This window comes from Salvelinus fontinalis, chromosome 27, assembly GCF_029448725.1.
Source record: "Salvelinus fontinalis isolate EN_2023a chromosome 27, ASM2944872v1, whole genome shotgun sequence".
Taxonomy (NCBI): Eukaryota; Metazoa; Chordata; class Actinopteri; order Salmoniformes; family Salmonidae; genus Salvelinus; species Salvelinus fontinalis.
This window is the reverse complement of record NC_074691.1, coordinates 36,520,276-36,543,279: the sequence shown is the minus strand read 5'-3', so window position 1 is coordinate 36,543,279 and position 23,004 is coordinate 36,520,276. Positions and strand designations below refer to the sequence as shown.

The following is a 23,004-nucleotide window of genomic DNA, read 5'->3' as shown; positions in this document are numbered from 1 at the left end:
AGAGAGGGGCACAGAAAGACAGCGAGAGGGGTAGAGAGAGGGGGTAGGGAGAGAGCGGGAGATCGAGAGGGAGAGCGAGAAATGGAGAGGGAGAGAGAGTGAGAGATGGAGAGGGAGAGAGAAAGAGAGAGAGAGAGAGAGAGAGAGAGAGAGAGAGAGAGAGAGAGAGAGAGAGAGAGAGAGAGAGAGAGAGAGAGAGAGAGAGAGAGAGAGAGAGAGAGAGAGAGAGAGGCAACATGGTGTTCGAGCCTGTTCCAAAATAAATATGTTTTTATCGCCGAGTGTGCATTTCCATCATCTGGCCATTGCACGTGCCGTGATGGTGCATTTAGTGTCTTCATTGGCGGGACGTTGGACCACTGTTAATTAATAGCTCTTCACTCTTCATTAGCTTAGAAGTGTCACGTCTACACACCCCCCCCCCTTCGGCGGTGCTCGAGGGCGCCAGCCTGCCCTGCATCACACACTCCTATCATCCATTACGCACACATACCTTCCCTCGTCACGCGCATCAGCGATATTAGAATCACGTTAATCACGTTAATTGAAGAAGTGGCAGCTCCTTGACCTTTGACGTGGTTGGGGAATGATACTAATAAACATTAGTACCCCGTTCCCAATCAGACTACGTGGTGGCCTGAGGTAATGATCTCTCTCTTCTCTGAGCCTAATATCTGTTTAAAATATCACTGTCAAATATGATCAATTTTTTCACATTGATATGATACATGTAAATACACAGACACAGTAAATAAACAAGTCAATACAAGTCCTACAGTTAGACTATAACTATATAGAGGACCTGGCAGTCCTACAGTTGGACTATAACTATATAGAGGACCTGGCAGTCCTACAGTTAGACTATAGCTCTATAGAGGACCTGGCAGTCCTACAGTTGGACTATAACTATATAGAGGACCTGGCAGTCCTACAGTTGGACTATAACTATATAGAGGACCTGGCAGTCCTACAGTTAGACTATAGCTCTATAGAGGACCCGGCAGTCCTACAGTTGGACTATAACTATATAGAGGACCTGGCAGTCCTACAGTTAGACTATAGCTCTATAGAGGACCTGGCAGTCCTACAGTTGGACTATAACTATATAGAGGACCTGGCAGTCCTACAGTTGGACTATAACTATATAGAGGACCTGGCAGTCCTACAGTTAGACTATAGCTCTATAGAGGACCTGGCAGTCCTACAGTTGGACTATAACTATATAGAGGACCTGGCAGTCCTACAGTTAGACTATAGCTCTATAGAGGACCCGGCAGTCCTACAGTTGGACTATAACTATATAGAGGACCTGGCAGTCCTACAGTTAGACTATAGCTCTATAGAGGACCTGGCAGTCCTACAGTTGGACTATAACTATATAGAGGACCTGGCAGTCCTACAGTTAGACTATAACTATATAGAGGACCTGGCAGTCCTACAGTTAGACTATAGCTCTATAGAGGACCTGGCAGTCCTACAGTTAGACTATAACTATATAGAGGACCTGGCAGTCCTACAGTTAGACTATAACTCTGAAGAGGACCTGGCAGTCCTACAGTTAGACTATAACTCTGAAGAGGACCTGGCAGTCCTACAGTTGGACTATAACTCTGAAGAGGACCTGGCAGTCCTACAGTTAGACTATAACTCTGAAGAGGACCTGGCAGTCCTACAGTTAGACTATAACTCTGAAGAGGACCTGGCAGTCCTACAGTTAGACTATGACTCTGAAGAGGACCTGGCAGTCCTACAGTTAGACTATAACTCTGAAGAGGACCTGGCAGTCCTACAGTTGGACTATAACTCTGAAGAGGACCTGGCAGTCCTACAGTTGGACTATAACTCTGAAGAGGACCTGGCAGTCCTACAGTTGGACTATAACTCTGAAGAGGACCTGGCAGCCCTGTGTTGCTGTAAACACTCAGGCAAACCTCCAGACAGTGAAGATAGACTCAGACATTGTTACACACATCCATCGTATTAAGACGCACAGACAGAAGCCAGTGTTGGGGAGTAGATGCACAGTGTTGGGGGGTAGATACAGTGTTGGGGAGTAGATACAGTGTTGGTGAGTAGATGCAGTGTTGGGGAGTCGATGCAGTGTTGGGGAGTAGATGCACAGTGTTGGGGGGTAGATACAGTGTTGGGGAGTAGATGCACAGTGTTGGGGAGTCGATGCACAGTGTTGGGGAGTAGATCAACAGTGTTGGGGAGTAGATCTAGTGTTGGGGGGTTGATGCACAGTGTTGGGGAGTAGATGAACAGTGTTGGGGAGTAGATCTAGTGTTGGGGAGTAGATACAGTGTTGGGGAGTAGATGCACAGTGTTGGGGAGTTGATGCACAGTGTTGGGGAGTAGATGCAGTGTTGGGGAGTAGATACAGTGTTGGGGAGTAGATCTAGTGTTGGGGAGTAGATACAGTGTTGGTGAGTAGATAAACAGTGTTGGGGAGTAGATGCAGTGTTGGGGAGTAGATACAGTGTTGGGGAGTAGATGCACAGTGTTGGGGAGTCGATGCACAGTGTTGGGGAGTAGATGCACAGTGTTGGGGAGTAGATCTAGTGTTGGGGAGTAGATCTAGTGTTGGGGAGTAGATACAGTGTTGGTGAGTAGATGCAGTGTTGGGGAGTCGATGCAGTGTTGGGGAGTAGATACAGTGTTGGGGAGTAGATGCACAGTGTTGGGGCGTAGATGCACAGTGTTGGTGAGTAGATACAGTGTTGGGGAGTAGATGCAGTGTTGGGGAGTAGATGCACAGTGTTGGGGCGTAGATGCACAGTGTTGGGGAGTAGATCTAGTGTTGGGGGATAGATACAGTGTTGGGGAGTAGATGCAGTGTTGGGGAGTAGATGCACAGTGTTGGGGAGTATATGCACAGTGTTGGGGAGTAGATAAACAGTGTTGGGGAGTAGATGCAGTGTTGGGGAGTAGATCTAGTGTTGGGGAGTAGATGCAGTGTTGGGGAGTAGATACACAGTGTTGGGGAGTAGATGCACAGTGTTGGGGTGTAGATGCACAGTGTTGGGGAGTAGATGCACAGTGTTGGGGAGTAGATGCACAGTGTTGGGGAGTAGATCTAGTGTTGGGGAGTAGATGCACAGTGTTGGGGAGTAGATCTAGTTTTGGGGAGTAGATACAGTGTTGGGGTGTAGATGGACAGTGTTGGGGAGTAGATGCACAGTGTTGGGGGGTAGATACAGTGTTGGGGGGTAGATACAGTGTTGGGGACCAGATGGACAGTGTTGGGGGGGTAGATTCACAGTGTTGGGGGGTAGATACAGTGTTGGGGGTAGAGAACTATATGTAGTTCAACTAGTAATTAAACTACATTTGACAGTAGCTTGTTATTATTTGAACTATATTCAAATCGAGATGGTGTTATCAGTAGTTAGTAATGGTTTTACTATGTGGTGGTGTAGCTAACTACTGGAACTACACACTACTTTTTCATATGGGGACAGTCGAAGAATCCTTTTGAAACTCTTTTTTTCTAATAGTGTAGGCAATCATTTCCTTTCGTTATAGCCGTCAGAACTGCTTAATTCTGACTTGAAACATAGTTTGTGTTTTTAATATGCTAAATGACACACAATTCCGTTAACATATGACCTCGAAGTGACATGTTCCTGCAATTTGTCGTCGATAACATTTTTGATTTACATATAATAATTTTTTCAGGAAGTAGTTTGTATGTAGTGAACTACATTTTCCAAACTAACTTTAGTGAAGTAAGCTATAGTTTTTCTAATTAACTTTAGTTAAGCTATAGTTTTTCTAATTAACTTTAGTTAAGTAAGCTATAGTTTTTCTAATTAACTTTAGTTAAGTAAGCTATAGTTTTTCTAAGAAACTTTGGTTAAGTCAAGTATGTTTATTTTAATTGTAGCTTTAGTGTATCTTAACTTCTTCCATTGTGATGTAATTGGTAGCTTGGTAAACTACATTTTTAATAGTAGCTTCCACAACACTGCAGATACCTACCACCACCTAGTGGTTGAGGGAGTTGATGCAGTTTGATGACCTCTGTCGTTGTCCCCTAGACACTCACCCCCGAATGATAAAGTTTAGGATACATGGGAGGATAAACTGATCCTAGATCTGTGAATGTACATGAGGGTAACTTCTACCCAGAGCAAGTTGTTGGTAGTCATCTTCCGGATGTAGAGAGACAGAGACAGATTCTAAACTCCCAGCATCTGTTTGGTGTAAAGGGCCACCTACATAGACGGCTGTGTGTCCTGCCTCCCATAGCCTACAACAAAAAGATCTGCCCTGCTGTTCATGACACACACCCAAACACACCCGCTAAATGTTCCATAAATCAGCAGCTTCTCATCCTGTTCTTACAAACAACAGAATAGAACCATGCATTCAGCTGTTACTGTAGAGATCTGTGACACTGATTTTGACAACAAACAAACAACGAACATCCTGTACTTTGTGGGTTATTTACTGTACATATCTTACGAAACTGTTGTATGTTCGATGGCCTCAATATATTCTAAAGTTGTAAAGACCCTGTCCTGTGTTATTGAAACTTATTTTACTGTAAATCTGTTTTTCTAAAACCTTATTTATTTTTAACGTGGGGAATCCATGTCTCATTCACGTGACAAATGTAGCTAACAAATGAAAGGCCATGTCTATAATTGCTATCTCTAACAGCTTACGATTTGTTTCCATGGAGATTCGAGAACCCAATGTATTCTACAGGTGATGGAGTGATGGGTTACTGCCTTGATGCAGTTTGTATTGTGTCAGATTGTGATCTGTGTTGGGTCTGAAATCTAAATAGTTTGAACACAGCCTCCACCTTTCACCGATCACTTGACTCAGATTAAACACATTCCCATAGCCAGGCAGTTAGGCAGACCAGCTGATATGTTTCTGATACCAGGCCACGTTCAGCATGGCCTGGTCTCAGATCTGTTTGTGCTGTTGTTTGACAATGACCATAGGAGTTGGAAAGACAGTACAAACTGATCTGGGATCAGGCCACATTAAGAAGGTAAACGTTGTGGAAACGTTGCATATAAAAAATCTCATGAACAGAGACGATGTCAGAGACGGCATGTTTGTTCTACATAACATATTTCTATCTGATTGCTTCACAGTTGTACCCTGCTGAACGCGTCCCAGAGCTAGAACTTCCGAAGAAGCTTGAAAAAGAGCAATGGAAAATACTCTTTGAGAAATAGCAGGCACACAAATTAAATAAACCAACAACAAATCCTTCCTATTCTAATTATTTTGAATGGCATTGGACTTTTTCCCATATAGAGAAGCACAAGACATGGTCACAAAACCAAAACCTTGCTACCAAGGGCAACCCACAGAGCAAGATTCCAATTCGACTACTCCCCTCTGGCAGTCTACCTTCTGGAAGTCTGTCAGTCTTTCTCCCATCTGGATGTCGGTATGTCTGTCTGTCTCCCATCTGGATGTCTGTCTGTCTGTCTCCCTCTGGATGTCTGTCTGTCAATCTGTCTCCCATCTGGATGTCTGTCTGTCTGTCTCCCATCTGGATGTCTGTCTGTCTGTCTCCCATCTGGATGTCTGTCTGTCTGTCTCCCATCTGGATGTCTGTCTGTCTGTCTCCTCTCTAGATGTCTGTCTGTCTGTCTGTCTCCCCTCTGGATGTCTGTCTATCTGTCTGTCTCCCCTCTGGATGTCTGTTTGTCTGTCTCCCCTCTGGATGTCTGTCTGTCTGTCTCTCCTCTGGATGTCTGTCTGTCTGTCTCCCCTCTGGATGTCTGTCTGTCTGTCTCCCCTCCGGATGTCTGTCTGTCTGTCTCCCCTCTGGATGTCTGTCTGTCTCCCATCTGGATGTCTGTCTGTGTCTCTCCTCTGGATGTCTGTCTGTATCCCCTCTGGATGTCTGTCTGTCTGTCTCGCATCTGGATGTCTGTCAGTCTGTCTCCCATCTGGATGTCTGTCTCTCTGTCTGTCTCCCCTCTGGATGTCTGTCTGTCTCCCTCTGGATGTCTGTCAGTCTGTCTCCCATCTGGATGTCGGTCTGTCTCCCCTCTGGATGTCGGTCTGTCAGTCTCCCATCTGTCTGTCTGTCAGTCTGTCTCCCATCTGGATGTCTGTCTGTCTGTCTGTCTCCCATCTGGATGTCTGTCTGTCTGTCTCCCATCGGGATGTCTGTCTGTCTGTCTCCCTCTGGATGTCTGTCTGTCAATCTGTCTCCCATCTGGATGTCTGTCTGTCTGTCTCCCCTCTGGATGTCTGTCTGTCAGTCTGTCTCCCCTCTGGATGTCTGTCTGTCAGTCTGTCTCCCCTCTGGATGTCTGTCTGTCTGTCTCCCATCTGGATGTCTGTCTGTCAATCTGTCTCCCATTTGGATGTCTGTCTGTCTGTCTCCCATCTGGATGTCTGTCTGTCAGTCTGTCTCCCATCTGGATGTCTGTCTGTCTGTCTGTCTCCCTTCTGGATGTCTGTCTGTCTGTCTGTCTCCCCTCTGGATGTCTGTCTGTCTCCCTTCTGGGTGTCTGTCTGTCTGTCTCCCATCTGGATGTCTGTCTGTCTGTCTCCTCTCTGGATGTCTGTCTGTCAGTCTGTCTCCCCTCTGGATGTTTGTCTCCATAGGGATCCATAGGGCTCCATAGGGCTTCACAGGGCCCCATTTGGCTCCATATGGCTCCATAGGGCTTCATAGTGCTCCATAGTGCTCCATAGGGCTTCATAGGGCTTCATATGGCTCCATAGGGATCCGAAGGACTTCATATGGCTCCGTAGGGTGCCATTTTGGATGCAACACATGCCTTTAATTCCACTGGTTTGTGTGGTCAGGAGACACCGTGCCCAAACCCAACTCTACCAGCATGGCAAAGCAACAGGCTTCTAAGAACACAGAGAGGCTGTGTGATGTGAGAGGCGGTGAGGAGCTGCCTCTCAAAACAGAGTTACGTAATATAAACACAATTACAGATATTAAGCTCTGATGGCTGGAAGTCTTAGCCAAGAGCAACAGGACTACTGCTTTCCTCCTTCCCGTCTTGATCTTTTGGCGGCTGTAAAAGGGTCGCTGTAATTGCTTGAAAAAGGGGGCAGGAAAAGAAAGGTTAGGGGTTAAAGATGATTACCCTCTGCGTGTCCAATGTATTCTCTTGATAAAAGAAGGCATTCAAATTAGCAGCTTTTCCCTGGACGGAATAAAAGTTCTGACTCCGCCAAGTCCGCCTCAATATAATAACAACTTTGGATACTTTCACACTCATAGATTCCTGACTGATTATCTGACTTTATATGTTCCGATTGGGCCGGGCTTCTATCTGACTTCTGGTCACCCAGGCCAATGAAAGTAAAAGGCAAATTCATCCCTAGTGATTTGAGGAGCAGGGAGAAAATGCTGCACAGAGGAACATAGACATGACGTAGGGTCTAACGCAGGCCTATCAGCTGTTAGATTTGGAGTCATCGGTATTTCTGTTGTTGTCGATGCTGTAAAATCACAACTTGTAATAAAATCAGCATTGACAGTGTGAGGAAGTCATAGGCCTCAATTTCACTTTAGTTCCCTCTTTAACTGTTCATTTCCCTACAATTGATCCTAATTCTGCTGTGTATATATCAATCCATTTTAGCCCAATTCTGTCAGACAGGGATACATCAATACCTTTTACCGCTTTCTATCAAGGTCAGATTAATATATGGGTTGAACCAGGGCAGAAAAACACATAACAGAAGAATGTAGTGGCGAGCCCCAGGAGTCTAGCATGCTACAGCAGGCCATGGGAGGAGGACGGGTATGGCTATGAGTGGCCACTGGCCAGGGACAGGCAGGGAGGAACACAGAGAGTACATCATACAGCACTGTAACATTAGCCTAAAGACAACTGAGCATTTAGACCTGCGCCGTCAGTAGGAAATGATTCTTAATCAATCGTGATCTGTTTATAGCTGTGATTTTGACAACATTAGGGTTAAAGGAAGGGTGCAGTGTGTTTGTACTCTACCCTGTCAGACCATAGACGTATGGAGTACATCAGACAGGTTAAATATGCAGTAGGTGATGAAGTGTAGCGGAGCCGGGGTGGGGGGGGGGGTTCAAGGGGTTCAAAGCAAAGTGCAGATTTGTCCCCATTCCATGTTGAACGGCATGGCTCCATCAACAGTGCAATGTGCTGTACCCTTTCAGACGGGTGAACAACAGCAGGTGATGAAATGTAGGGGACTAGAGAGAAAAGTAAAACTAGAGATGGCTTGAGATGACGCACACATCTGTTACAACCTTTCAGTTATTTATTTAGATGTTTTCCTTTTCTGAAAAACATCCATGGTTCCTTTCATGACCGCTTCACGCGACACAGATGTTTGTTTTAGAACTACCACTCTGCAAGCCCCTTTCCTTGTACTTTTATCAATAATCACTTCCTGCTTAAACAGTCTTAGTGTTGAATAACCTCAGAGAATTTCACTCAAAGTAGGCTACCCTAGACTGGAATTCCTACTAACGAACTCAACTTGTTTCCTAACGTGGAGACCGGAGTCCTTATAACAAGCAGTTCGGGTTTTATGAGGATCAAATCTTGTCCTAGAAATCCATTTGTGTATAAATGTAAATCTCTTAACCCTCTTACAGACTGGACTGGGCTTGACCCTGTGGGTGGGAGCATTTGTCAGAGAAAAAAGAATCTGTTATTTCCCAAGCTGTATGTATTTTAAAGATATTTTCTATATAAAACATGTTTAGAGAAAAGAGAGGGGAGAATGTTTTGTTTGACGAAACGGAACATTGCATTTGGTTTATCCTTCCCATTCCGCAGTTCCTTCCTTGAACTGTTACGTGATGGATTGTCGTTGATACTTTGTAGCATGCCACATTGTTCTTTTGAAGTTCCGGAAGTTTCACAATGTTCTAGAAGCAGCATAGCTACAGAATAACGTATAATATTTCCTGGTACGTTTCAGCAAGGAAACTCCATGCAGTACATGTATGTACGAACATTTTCAGCATGAAGATTCAATAAAATGCCTTTTCTTTTCTAAAGGTATATTAAATGAAGAGCCAGTCTTGTTTAAGTTGAAAAGCAGGAAACTGCATTGCAATGGTTTTCTTTTAAAAAGGCCCAGACTCACGGCCACGTCTCAAATTATGACAAATAACTCTATTTTGTCCTACGCTTCTTTTCGTGATTATACAATTTACAGATGTTTTATCCTATGAAAATACTCCGTTGGCAGTCCACAATATAGCAGTCAAATCAACCACCATATTTTGATGGGCATAAAAAAAAATGTTTAAATTCTGCCATTTTTTGATTGAAAACATATTCAAACATATTACATTAAAACATTATACATGATGTAGCTATAAATGATTGTGGGTTGTGCTGCAGAGACATAGCAGTATACCATTATAATGATATAATACAATATGTCTTGAGTCTAAAACTATAAACATCTGAATACTAATTGATATCATAGCAACCAGGCCATGTAATAGCTAGCACATGACCTATCACAAAACAGACCTCCCTGTCTTGTGCTATACATTACAGAGTCAACGGAGATCTGTCTTCATCCGTCTTTACAGAGACGTAAACAGCATTGGAGTTGCATGCTGCATGTACATCCTGTCTCCTAGTTGGTCACACACGCTTCACACTGAAAGACTGATTGACATGTTGTGGAATCAGTTATTTAAGCTGCATAGGGGGCCCGCCAGGGGTCTATGAGGAGAGGAGAGGTAGGCCTACAGTCCAGAAGACAATGGTATTGAATAGAAAGTGGAACCCAATAAGAGAGGAAACCAACAAATGCCAGGTACTCTCAGTCTCAAGCATGTTAACACACACAATTATTGGATTTAAAGTATATCCAAAGTTTGGTGGGGAAAACGTGATCTTTCAAAATATAAAGGTAATAGCATTACTCTTCCAGATGAGGTTTTCGATAAGAAATGGAACATCATGAGAAAATGACACATGTACACACATACTGTTAATGCAATACGGACAGTAGGCACCTCCCTTACTCAGAGCTGTTATTGGAAGTACACCGGCTCTCAAATAGTTTATCTGAGTATAGTTCTGCACGGTCCTCATTGGTTCCACTTGAATGTAAAGACCAACAAGAACAGCCAGACCCAACATGTGTTCCCTCAGGATGGGTAAAATCCAGGGAGATGACCCAGAGAGACCTTTCATCGTTAGAGAGTGGTGGCAACAACAATGTGTACCAAACACACAGCATCTCAGAGCCAGGGCAATGCCAGGACAAATCAGAAAGCAGCATCTCAGAGCCAGGGCAATGCTAGGACCAATCAGAAAGTTGCATTTCAGAGTTAGGGCAATGCCAGGACCAATCAGAGAGCAGCATCTCAGAGCCAGGGGAATACCAGGACAAATCAGAGAGCAGCATCTCAGAGCCAGGGCAATGATGGGACCAATCAGAGAGCAGCATTTCAGAGTTAGGGCAATGCCAGGACCAATCAGAGAGCAGCATCTCAGAGCCAGGACCATTCATAAATTAATACAAACCATACGAAATGTATGTCTCCTGGATTTACATTTACTATGTAACATCTACCGCTGAGTCCAGGTTGAACTCTGCCATGGCCAAAGCCTATGGGGAAATGAAGGGGTTTTGGATAACCGCCGAAGCTAAGGTATGTGGTAAACACAGGCTTAGGGGATATTATAAGTTTCCTTCTGTGAGAAATAACACTCTTCCTCTAATGTCACGTTTCGTGAATTTTTAAGCAAAACAAGTTCAGAAAGGACATGAAAGCTTCATATAATTCATAGAGATCATATTAACTGAGCAATATTATCTTATAGGAGAACAAACGTATAAGATTTCAGAAGCCTGTGTTAACCTCAGACCTAATTTTCTGAGTTTATCCCAAAACCCCATTCTTCCCCCATTATTTTCCCCCATAGGAATGACCAATGAACCAAAGGTAGAACATGCTAACTCAATTCTGTTTTTTAGGACTACAAGCTGGCAAGCTCTATGCCAAGGCCAATCTAAACCGTTTCTGGAGCCGTCATTGGACCATGGAGAAGCGAGGAGAAATGTCTAATGGTCCGTCTACAGCTGTTAAAATGGTTAACATTGACTTCCTTTAAGTTTTATTCTGGACCTCCTCACAGGTACTGATGCCATGCCAACGGAGCACTTCAGGCCCCGTGCTTCTGTTTACCAGCTAGATGAACCTAGGACGTGCTGTTTCGCTGTTATTACAGAAGTTGTGCCAAGAGTAAAATCACATTTTATGAGGTTGTAGTTTTGTTGTTGTATTGTTTGTATATTCAAATCAAAGTTTATTTGTTACGTGCGCCGAATACAACAGGTGTTTTAAATGTGTGTGACTGTCCTTGTCTATCAGTGTATCAGCATTTGTTACTTGTCAAGTTTTATGTTTTTTTTGTGGACCCCAGGAAGAGTAGCTGCTGCTTCTACAAGAGCTACTGGGAATCCAAAATAAACAAATAAACGTTTCGGTTCAATATTGATTTGGCTCCCTGCAGATAGCCTAGAGGTTAAGAGCATTGGGCCAATGACTAAAAGTTTGCTGGTTTGAATCCCTGAGCTGACCTAGGTGTAAAATATGTGAACGTACCCTTCCAGCAAGTCACTCTGGATAAGAACGTCTGATAAAAATGTCAAGGTCACATGGTGGATGACTATTGTATCAACACATGTATGTAGCTATGTACCAAATGAAACGAAGGTCTGCTATTCATTTGTACCATAGAGACTATTTGTGTTAACTCTCCACACACCCAGCCCTTTACATACAAACATAAACACACACAGTCAACATTGCAGTACTCAGATGTGGCATGCCCATAGGGAACACAGGGGCACATGACCTCGCAAGATTTGTCGTGTTTTAAAATAAAAAAATCCTGATTTAAAATAAAGAAATCCTTTTTTTAAATAAAGAAATCCTGATTTAAAATAAAGAAATATGTTTTACATTTTGTAATTAAACGTTTTGTTGTTGCTTCTATGTAATACTACTAGCCACCTAGCAATTGTATGAAGTTGGCTTTAGTTAGCCCAGATCGGTTCCCAATCTCCCATCCTGATAGCTAGCAAGAAGCTTTTCCAGGCTTTCATTTAAGATTTGAGTAGCAACTTGTTGAACTATCGTAGCTGGCATGCCTGCTGGCTAGGTTGGTAGACTTTAGAAAAGCAAGCAATAACTAAATGTACTGAATGAGAGTCACATTCCTTTCAATATTTTACCCAGATTTTAGCAGAGATGCAGAGAAGCATATTAAGTTTCTGTATAAAAAGAGAACCACCAGTCAGGAGGATACAGACAGCTCAAGAGGTATGTTTAGATATGCAGAAAAATAGACATATTTTTTACATAGAATTTAGTCTAATGATTATGGCTCTAGATTGAAGGAAAATTGAGTTTCAGGTGTTTGAAAAATGCACAATTCTCAAACTCACCACCACACAGTCATCCTCACGTACTTTATGCCCCCCTCAGATTTTGTGGATCATGACGCCCAGAGGGGTTGGGTTAAATGCTAAATACATTTCGGTTGAATGCATTCAGTTGTGTAACTGACTAGGTATCCCCCTTTCCCTTCCCTGGCTGTACTATTTATATAGTATTTAAAGGTATCTGTTTATTCAAGCAGGGTAAATTGCAGTGATTGAGATCAATTTCCACCATTTGGCTTTGTTTTCTCCTGTGTCCGAAAGAGTCAGTCTGTGTTCTATTTAGACCTATAATGTCCTGGTTAAGATCTGGATCATGTACAACAGCTGAACATACCAAACCAAAGGGTTAGGCTCATTTCTGTGGCTGTCTGGGTCTAAAATCTAAAACATATTTCTTTATTTATTAATATAAAATTGAATACAACTATGTTAAGTGCCATTACCGCACACACAATGTTTATAATATGACTAATTCCCCCCAAAATAAAATAACATGCCACTAAAATAAAAATACATATTTTACTTATGGGTCTCTGTTTAGTTCTCGGAACCAAGCAGTGGACCAGTATGTGTCACGCCCTGACCTTAGAGAGCCTTTTTATGTCTCTATTTGGTTTGGTCAGGGTGCTATTTGGGGTGGGCATTCTATGTTTGGTTTTCTATGTTTTGGCCGGGTATGGTTCTCAATCAAGGACAGCTGTCTATCGTTGTCTCTGATTGGGAACCATACTTAGGTATCCCTTTTTACCTCCTTTCATTGTGGGTAGTTAACTTTGTGTGTGGCACTAATGCCCTGTAAGCTTCACGGTTGTTTTTCGTTTGTTGTTTTGTTGGCGACATTTTGAAAGGAAAATGTACGCTCACCACGCTGCACCTTGGTCTTCTTCCAGCATCGGCCGTGACAGTTTGGTTGTTATTGTAGTTTTTCATAACTGGGAGGTTTATTCAGTAAATATTCTCCTAGCATGGCAATCTTATAATAATAGACCTGTAATGACACCGATTTACCTGGCACAAGAAGTAAAACAGGGTAGAAATTCAATATTCATTACCAGATAATTAAAAAATATCTATATTTTTCTGTCTTAACCGCAGCGCGCATTCTGGAGGTGGTTCAACAAAGCCTGCCGAGTATCTACCTGTCTGTGTAAACTATTGTAGTGCTTACAATGTACCATTCATATGCTTTGCTTTGTAAAATCATCTCCCTCATATTGCCCTGTTGAGCTCTTCAAGGGGAGTTTCCACTTTCACTATCTCCTATTACAGAGAGTCACTCACAGGAGACAGAAACTTGGCCTGTAACTTAACATGTTTCATATCATTGTCATGCTTGATAGCATTATCTATCACTACTGCACTGTCAGCATCTGTGATCCCAACAGGTGTATACTGACAATACAACATCCCTACTATATAGGGAATAAGGTGCTATTTGGGATATAGCCAAGGAGTGGAGCTGTACTGTTGTTCACACAGTTGATGAGTGGATGGTTTGAGTTGTACATTGTGAAGACCTGTCATCACCCCTTTGTGTTAAAGAATAAAGACTCAATAAACAGAACCTATGTACTTTGCGGTGTCAGAGGAAAGCCCCCAAAATTGTCTGAGACTCCAGTCACCTAAGTCATAGACAGATTTTTCTGCTACCGCACGGGAAGTGGTACCGGAGTGCCAAGTCTAGGACCAAAAGGCTTCTTAACAGCTTCTACCCCCAAACCATAAGACTGCTGAACAATTAATCAAAGGGCCACCGGACTATTTACATTAGGCCTTTTGGGGGCCCTCTTGACGGCGGAGAGAAAAATGTATGTTTTAAAGTAAACTTCCTGGAATTCTGCACATTTTACCATGGGGCGTAGATACAATTTGCAGTTTTAAAGCAAGTTGTCTGAAGTTCTACACATTTTGCAATTGGCCTGGAGATAACATTTTTTTTTTTTTTTTTTACAAATGACATGGAATTCTACCAATTTTGCCATGGGGCAGAGAGAAAGATTGGCAGTTTTAAAGCTCATTTCCGGCACTTTTATACATTTTGCCATGGGGCCATGACTAACAAAATGTATGGGGGCCCTCTGGAGGTCGGTATTTGGACATAATTTCTACAAGTTTATATAACTGACTAGACTAATTTACCAATCTAAACCTTTTTAGCTGACATGGCTAATTGAGTTAGTGTCAGTGACTGACATCACAAGAGAAAAACTGCTGATACACAACCAAATGTCGAACTGGCACCTTGTGTATTCTACTATTCATATTTTATTGAATTTTTTCCCCCATCTTTAACACAAAACAACCAACGCATTAAACCAAACAAAAAACATAAACAAAATATACAAATACATAAGGATCATTTTTCCTGATAAATTATATGTTATTTCATGGCCATGATATTGTTTATGTGCCATTAAGGAAACACAAGAATAGTTCCGACATCTTTTGGGGGGGTCTGTATTATTTTCTACTATTCTAACTCTCGACGGTAATTTGAGACCTAGCGGCCAGGTGCCCTAAGCGACCGCTTATGTCGCGTTATGCCTGAAGCCGTCCGTATACCGACACAACACAAACACACGCACTCAAGCACACGCATACATACATAAATACATACATACACACAAACTGTTACATTCCTTATATGCTGCTGCTACTCTGTTCTTTATTTTACTCTTAATACAATCTATCCTGATGCCTAGTCACTTTACCCTGCCTTCATGTACAGCACATATCTACCTCAAATACCTAATATGACTGCACATTGATCTGGTACTGGTACTCCCTGTATATAGCTCCATTCTTCTGTATTTTATTCCTCTTGAGTTGCTATTTTTCTTTAACTTTAAGGGCTCGTAAGCACGCATTTGATTTGATTTATGAAGTAACATCATGTGCAAATGCCCATATATCTAACACTGGATGGCGGGCTAGGACAGACAAATATGAGACGTGGTAGTTCTACGTTGTACCGCTAGGCGCCGCTAAAAGGTCACTATTTTCATTGCAAAATCAATCCCACGATCCTTGCAGAGTAATACAGACGCTGTATTCATTTGAACGGTTCTGAACGTGATTTCAACTTGAAAAGCAGCTAAGTTAGCTAAACATCTATTGCAAGTTTATACTCTACAGTTGTCTTCTTACTGCTTCTACGTGGACATAGCTAGCTACATTTCTGAGGAGAGTCAAGACATTTCGCAAAATGTGACGGTTGGTAAAATTGCTGCATTACCGAATTAGGTGCTAGATCAACTTTGTTCTAGCCATATTATTGTTGAAAATGAACATAGCTAACGTTAGCTGCCTGCCTAGTCACCCACCCTTTGCTAAGCTAGCTATTTTTAGCTATAGCAAACTAAGTTATTGGTAGTGAAAATCTTAACCAGCTAGCTAGTTAGGCAACTTGGTTACTTGTATACAGTAAACTGACTTGGTTGTTAGTTTTGAGCTCTGCAACTCTGTTAGCCTGAATAAGGTAAATGCTTTACGGGACAAGCCAGCTAACGTTAGGCCCATCATCATAGACGCTGTAACAGGTCTCATTTGCACTTTTGTAATTAGCTTCCCTGCTATTTAACTGTCCTTACTCTAGTTGCCGTTATTGACAGTCCGAAGAGATTAGTATATTGACATTTAACTATCCAAACAGACTCGTAGTTAGCTAGTTTCACTAATTTAGAGTCTAGCTAATCTGACTGAGTTCGTAGCTCATTGTTTTAGAAAGCTAGCTCGCTAAAGTACTAACTAGCTAGTTGACGGCTCACACTGCCGCGTACTGTGGGCTGGCAAGGTTAACTTGTAACTAACAAATGTGTATTTAACTAGCTAGTTAGGTAGCTAGCTAAGATCATGTAACAATGTTTGCTGCTTTTTAAGTTAGCTTGTTAGTTTGCTTCTAGTAGTAGTAGTAGTAGCTAGATAGTTAAGTAGATTGTCTGGCCAGCATAGCCAACGCCTCGTTGTTGTTGTTAACGCTAGTTAGCGCATTGTTGTCAGACACTTGTTTACAATGCTAGCGAGCTAAACCTGTCAGAGGCACAACAACAGCAGGATGTAATCCGCAATTTGAATTTAGACCAACTTGTTCCTCTGTAATTAGTTGAAACATAGTGGAGTCATAAGAGCTAGTAGTAGCACTGACTGTCATTACATAAACACAGCTTGTTTTATAAAGAGGTGTGTGACCAGGTCATGAACTCCTACAATAACAAGTACTAGTAACCGACTTTCATTATCATAGCAACTCCTGCTTTGACAGATGTTTCTTGTGCATCATCTTTAACGAGGTTGTTTCAGAGAGTGAGGTGACAGTTCAGACAACTTTGGGTTAATGAGGTTGCCTTGACAATTTGGCATGTTGTGTATGTGCACGCTAAATGCATGCCGTTTACAGTGTTGACTACATTGTTGACTAAGTCCCCCTCCCCCAATAGTGACTTACTATGGCCTCTGGAAGTCATTATGGGCAAGGCAGAGAATTCCGCCAGCTCAACCAGTGCAAACCTCATGGATTTCTCCATCACATCAGCAACCACTCTGCAGCTGACAAGAACATGAAGAAGGTGAGGGGATCGCAAGGGGGGAAGTGATTAACTTGGTACCCAATTTCATCCCGATTGTGTGCACTTGCACAATCCCTGTCTTTTAAATAAAAACATTAGATTGATGTAAGCATTGACGAGAAGGCGTTTTCACTAGTGTTAAATCTAATGCACACAAACGCCATTTTATAGTGATTATGAACCAAGAAGTGTGTACTAACCTACGTCAAATATTTTAAAGAAAACTATAGGAGTTTTTTATCTCCTATCCTTTTGTTTTAGGTGGATTTTTTAAATAAGGAAGAAATAGATAAAGACAGGTGAGTTTTTCAGGTCTAAGTGGATCCAATGCACAAGCTGCATTTCTTAGCACTGCAGTCACAGCTGCTCAGTCACTGGGAAAAATCTGACATTGAAACACCTTTCTGACTTTTCCCAAACATTTTCCCAAACACTGCCACAGTGTCTGGTCTACTTACTCAACCAGTGTAGGTATCAATACAGCATTCTTACATTTCTTCATCTGGACTCCTCCTTCTCCCTCCACCAGATTTCCAGTGAGTCGTTGTGCACGCATCAAAGCCAAACGAGTGTCTGTGTGCAACAAGAGGAAGTTGTCGTCGCATCACAGTGTGGTGGTGAGCTCAGGCGTACGCCGCAGAGTGCCCCCCGCAGGTCGGGCTGTCTGTGACATGGCCAACAAGGAGAATGAACTGACCTGCCCAGAGAAAGTGCAGGCCATACACTACAATGACAACTGCATGTTCCCTGTGAACTCTGCTGCAGAGGTTGGCTCCAAGATGGCAGGACCGGGATACAAGTACAGTGATTACTTCACTGAGGTGAGAGACTACCATCCGGCCCCAATTCACTCCCTACCACATCCCATAGGCCCCCGATCCTTTGATGTTTGCAGACCTGTAGGGAGCAGTTATTGGGACGGACTACTACTTCACCTCATACTGTCCATTCCCACCATCGAACCCTTGCCCTTACGCTTTAGAGACTTGTGTAGATCTGAGAGGGTTTTAATTGTCATCATATTCCCCCATACCATTCCAATCCTTGCACAATGAGTAGATTCAAGGGATAGATTTGTAGACCCTGTTTATTGGGAAGAAAAGTGTCACTTGCATTGTTTTCCTTGGATCGTTGAGTGTTATAGTGGATTTTATTGACATGTTCTGTATCGGCCCCTTCCTATGGGTTTCTTTCCTGACCAGCTATCGAAGGACCATGATGCAATGACACATGTGCTTTTTGGAAGAAATCTCAGATTAAATGTAGCTCTGACACTATGGCGAAGAAACGCCAGCGAACTAGTGGCGTACTTGATCAGGTAGGAACACTTGACTTTTGATACATTTTCATGTATGAAGGACTTCTTATATATTTTTTTTAATGATTAATCAACACATTAATGTCCAATAAACACGGTCTTTGTTCCATAGAATTGAAGACACAGGCGTTCTTCTTGACTGCCTACCAGTTATAACGAAAAGGTGAGTGTCCCAGTTGATTTTAACAACATCGTGTATGGCTGTGAGGAGTCAACTTGTGACACCCTTGTTTTGCTCCTGTAGCCTTCAAGACGAAACTCCATGCGTATCACTGGGCTGCTGTGTAGACCTCCTGCCACAAGTCAAATCAATCCTCACCAGTGAATATGAAGAGTAAGATCAGCTGTGGAAGTGAACAACTGCTGCTGTGTCCACCTGCTGAAACCTGCATTCTGATGTATTTCTCTTTGTTCCTTCTCCAGGCACTTGATTGTGGTTTTACACTGGGTTCAGTCCGTCGTTAAGAAATGGTGGCCAGAACTCTCCACAAACGGCAAACCCCTGCTGGACAGCTGCTCAGAGGACAGGTATTTATGTGTGTTTGTCACTCTCCTGTCTACAATGTAATAGCTGCTGTACAGCTGCTGTTCTGAGGAGATTCGCCTCTTGCTTCGTGTTGTCTTTGTTTGTTTTGCGGAAAAGTTGTCCCAACTGGTTGCCCTGGTAATACTATCTTCATATCGGTTATTCTACCTTTTAACATTAGAAGCGTAATTGGTTATGCTTATACAGTGTCTATCGTAAGTATTCACCCCCTTGCATTTCTTAATTAACTTTTTATTGTTACAAAGTGCGATTTTAAAATGGACTTGTCATTTTTGTAAATGATCTTCACAAAATACTCTGTCGAAGATTAATGAAAAATAAATCACTAATATACCTTGATTAGATACAGTCAGCATTCCAATAACAGTCTATTTGTCACCGAATAAAACAAGCCCTTAACACCATTTCTTGAACTGCATTATTGGTTAAGAAAATATTTACTAAATAAAAAAGTAACACACCAAAATAACAATAACGAAGCTATATACAGGGGGTACTGGTACCGATTCAATGTGTGGGTGTACAGGTCAGTCAAGGAAATGTGTACATGCAGGTAGGGGTAAAGTGACTTTGCATAGATAATAAACGGTGAGTAGCAGCAGTGTAAAAACAAAGGGGGTGGGGGGTGTAAATGTAAATAGTCCGGTGGCCATTTTGATTAATTGTTCAGCAGTCTTATGGCTTGGGGGTAGAAGCTGTTAAGTAGCCTTTTGGACCGAGACTTGGCTCTCCAGTGCCGCTTGCTGTGCGGTAGCAGAGAGAACAGTCTTTGAACATTTTGGGGCCTTCCTCTGACACCGCCTGTTACATAGGTCCTGGATGGCAGGAAGCTTGGCCCCAGTGATGTACTGGGTCGTATGCACTACCCTCTGTAGCGCCTTACAGTCGGATGCCGAGCAGTTGCCATACCAGGCGGTGATGCTCTCGATGGTGCAGCTTTAACTTTTTGAGGATCTGGGGACCCATGCCAAATCATTCCAGTCTCCTGAGGGGGAAAATGCGTTGTCTTGCCCTCTGCGTGACTGTCTTGATGTGTTTGGACCATGATAGTTTGTTAGTGATGTGGACACCAAGGAACATTGAAACTCTCAACCCCCTTGACTACAGCCCGTTGATGAGAATGGGGGCGTGTTCGGCCCTCCTTTTCCTGTAGTCCATGATCAGCTCCTTTGTCTTGATCATGTTGAGGGAGAGGTTGTTATCCTGGCACCACACTGCCAGGTCTCTGACCTCTTTAGTGCTTGGCCATGCGGTCGTGGGTGAACAGGGAGTACAGGAGGGGGCTAAGCACGCACCCCTGAGGGGCCCCTGCGTTGAGGATCAGCGTGGCAGATGTGTTGTTGCCTACCCTTACCAATTCCAGGATCCAGTTGCAGAGGGGGGGTGTTTAGTCCCAGGTGCCTTAGCTTACTGATGAGCCAATTTTCAAGTCTTGCCATAGATTTTCAAGCAGATTTTAGTCAAACCTGTAACGTGGCAACTCAGGAACATTCACTGTCTTGGTAAGCAACACCAGTGTAGATTTGGCTTTGTGTTGTAAGTTATTGTCCTGCTGAACGGTGAATTCCTATTCCAGTGTCTGGTGTAAAGCAGACTGAAGCAGGTTTTCCTCTAGGATTTTGCCCTTGCTTAGCACCTTCACATTTATTTTTATCCTTAACTCCCCGGTCTGGGGCCTCCCGGGTGGCGCAGTGGTCTAAGGCACTGCATCGCAGTTCTAGCTATGCCACCAGAGACTCTGGGTTCGAGCCCAGGCTCTGTCGCAGCCGGCCGCGACCGGGAGGTCCATGGGGCGACGCACAATTGGCCTAGCGTCGTCCGGGTTAGGGAGGGTTTGGCCGGTAGGGATATCCTTGTGTCATCACGCACTAGCGACTCCTGGGTCGGGCGCAGTGCACGCTGACCAGGTTGCCAGGTATACAGTGTTTCCTCCGACACATTGGTGCGGCTGGCTTCCTGGTTGGATGCGCGCTGTGTTAAGAAGCAGTGTGGCTTGGTTGTGTTTCGGAGGACGCATGGCTCTCGACCTTCGTCTGTCCCGAGCACGTACGGGAGTTGTAGCGATGAGACAAGATGGTAACTACTAACATTTTGATACAACGAAATTGGGGAGAAGGGGGTAAAAAAATTACTCCCCGATCTTTGCCGATGTCAAGCATACCCATAGAGTGATGCAGCCCCCACCATGCTTGATTTATAAGGAGACGGTTACTCAGTGGTGTGTTGGATTTGCTCCAAACATAAGGCTTTGCATTTAGGCCAAAAAGTATATTCCTTTGCTGTATTATTTTTGCAGTATTACTTTAGTGCCTTGAAGCATGCTTTGGAATATTTGTATTCTTCTTTTCACTCTGTCGTTTAGGTAAATATTGTGGATTTACTACAATGTTGTTTATCCATCCTCAGTTTTCTTACATCACAGCCATTGAACTTTGTAGCTGTTTTAAAATCACCAATGGCCTCATGGTGACATCCCTGAGCAGTTTCCTTCCTGTCCTGCAGCTCAGTTCAGAAGGTTACTGTATCTTTTGATGTCTGGCTAGTTTAATACACCCATCTACCAATCCCTGCCCTTCTTTATGAGGCTTTCCCAAAAAGCTCTCTGTTCTTTGTAATTGAATCTGTGCTTCAAATTCAATACTTGACTGAGGGACCATATGTATATATTTGGGACAGAGGAAGGGGTAGTCATTTAAAAATCATGTTTTAGTCCATAGAACTTATGTTACTTGTTAAGCCACATTTTACTCCTGAAGTAATTAAGGCTTACCTAAACAAAGGGGGTGAATACTTATGCAACGACTATATTTTAGTTATATATTTTTACATTCAATAAAAATTAAATTTCTCTTTACACTGACATGCTCTATTTTGTGTAGATGGATGCCTAAAAGGGGGTGAAAACATATAATACCCACTGTTTGTCTGTTTGCAGGAACCTCCAAGTCATGAAGCAGCAGCTGAAGGAGTTCTGGGTGGAGGGACCCCAGTTAAGTTTAGTTCCAGGAACTACAGGAGAGATGGCAAAGGTAAGGTGTCATTGCTACACTTAATGTTATTGATCAATGAGGTGAACAGAGGTGTGTGTGTGTGTGTGTGTATATATTAGTTGAACATTTCACCTGCAAAGTCAAACTTCTCACCTCCTTTGTTAATTTCAGGCGATTGAGTCTAGATTGACTTCTCTCACTTGTCTCTTCTCTCAATTCTGTCTCTCACCAGGCCATTGAGTCTTACTTATCACAACTCCATTGACCAATCAATCAATGTAGCACTGAGGAAGCGACCACTACTGCCGGATATAGCTGTTTGAACATTACCTGGAGACTAAAGACAAGACCATGGTCCACACATACAGGAACCCTGTTCTATTCTATGTGGATTGATGAACTGGGCGATTCAGACTGAGCAACTCCCACAGTCAATCGTAACTAGAGAGACACTTACAATGGAGGAAGGAACCTTTTTCTTTCTGGAAGAAAAAACCTGGAATGACTGCTTCACATTGAAGTGGATCGGTGTCTTGCGAAGGGGCAATATTTCAATCGACCTCCCTGAGACTGGGTCGAAAAGGCACCCTATTTCCTCTATAGTGCACTACTTTTGAACGGAATAGGACGCCATTTTGGATGTACACTGAGACTGGGTCTGGGCTGCTCTGTGAAGTGCCAAGCTCTGTTGCACCACCACAGCACTCTTCACCATGTTGTGCAAACCTGCACAAATCATGGATATATATATAACTTAATGAATTCCCCTTCCTGGTTTCAGTTCTTATTTCTTCCCTCATGTCCCGAATCAAGAACTTGAAACTACTGCAGTCCTTAAGTTATGAGAGCTTTTCCTGTTGTAGTTTTTTTTTTCTTGTTCATGAATGTTTGAATGTAAAAGTGTAAATACAGTGATTTATTTTAATAATCTTTAAAATAAATTAGCAAAAAATCTGTCTTGATTGAATTCTTTCTCAAAAGATAGTGGCCACTTAAACTTGATATTCTTCTGTTATGCCCATGGTGATATGAGACAATATTTGACAACAAATGCAATATTTTTCTGAGAACAGCTATTGCTTGGAAAAGAAAGACTCACTGCACTTGTTTTATGATGACATTTAGCTTCTGTTTGTGCAAAGACCTAAATGAGGAAAGATGTCCATCTGA

At 42.9% G+C, this 23,004-nt stretch overlaps 1 protein-coding gene across 1 annotated transcript; it reads left to right on the top strand.

Annotated features, from left to right (window-relative positions):
• Positions 1 to 15,414: 15,414 nt before the first annotated feature.
• On the top strand, positions 15,415 to 22,788 carry katnbl1 (katanin p80 subunit B-like 1). Its single transcript, XM_055885664.1, has 10 exons — positions 15,415 to 15,627; positions 16,851 to 16,979; positions 17,241 to 17,278; positions 17,509 to 17,800; positions 18,182 to 18,297; positions 18,410 to 18,460; positions 18,542 to 18,631; positions 18,721 to 18,825; positions 21,780 to 21,873; positions 22,067 to 22,788. Exons 2-10 carry the CDS (start codon positions 16,860 to 16,862, stop codon positions 22,097 to 22,099), a joined length of 939 nt encoding a protein of 312 aa, XP_055741639.1. The 5' UTR covers positions 15,415 to 15,627; positions 16,851 to 16,859; the 3' UTR covers positions 22,100 to 22,788.
• The last annotated feature ends 216 nt before the right edge of the window (positions 22,789 to 23,004 follow it).

Coding starts and splice junctions, on each gene's coding strand:
- katnbl1 (XM_055885664.1), top strand. CDS start 16,860: ATGGCCTCTGGAAGTCATTATGGGCAAGGCAGAGAATTCCGCCAGCTC. Junction 16,980..17,240: donor CTGACAAGAACATGAAGAAG/GTGAGGGGATCG, acceptor CTTTTGTTTTAG/GTGGATTTTTTAAATAAGGA. Junction 18,632..18,720: donor CTCACCAGTGAATATGAAGA/GTAAGATCAGCT, acceptor TTCCTTCTCCAG/GCACTTGATTGTGGTTTTAC.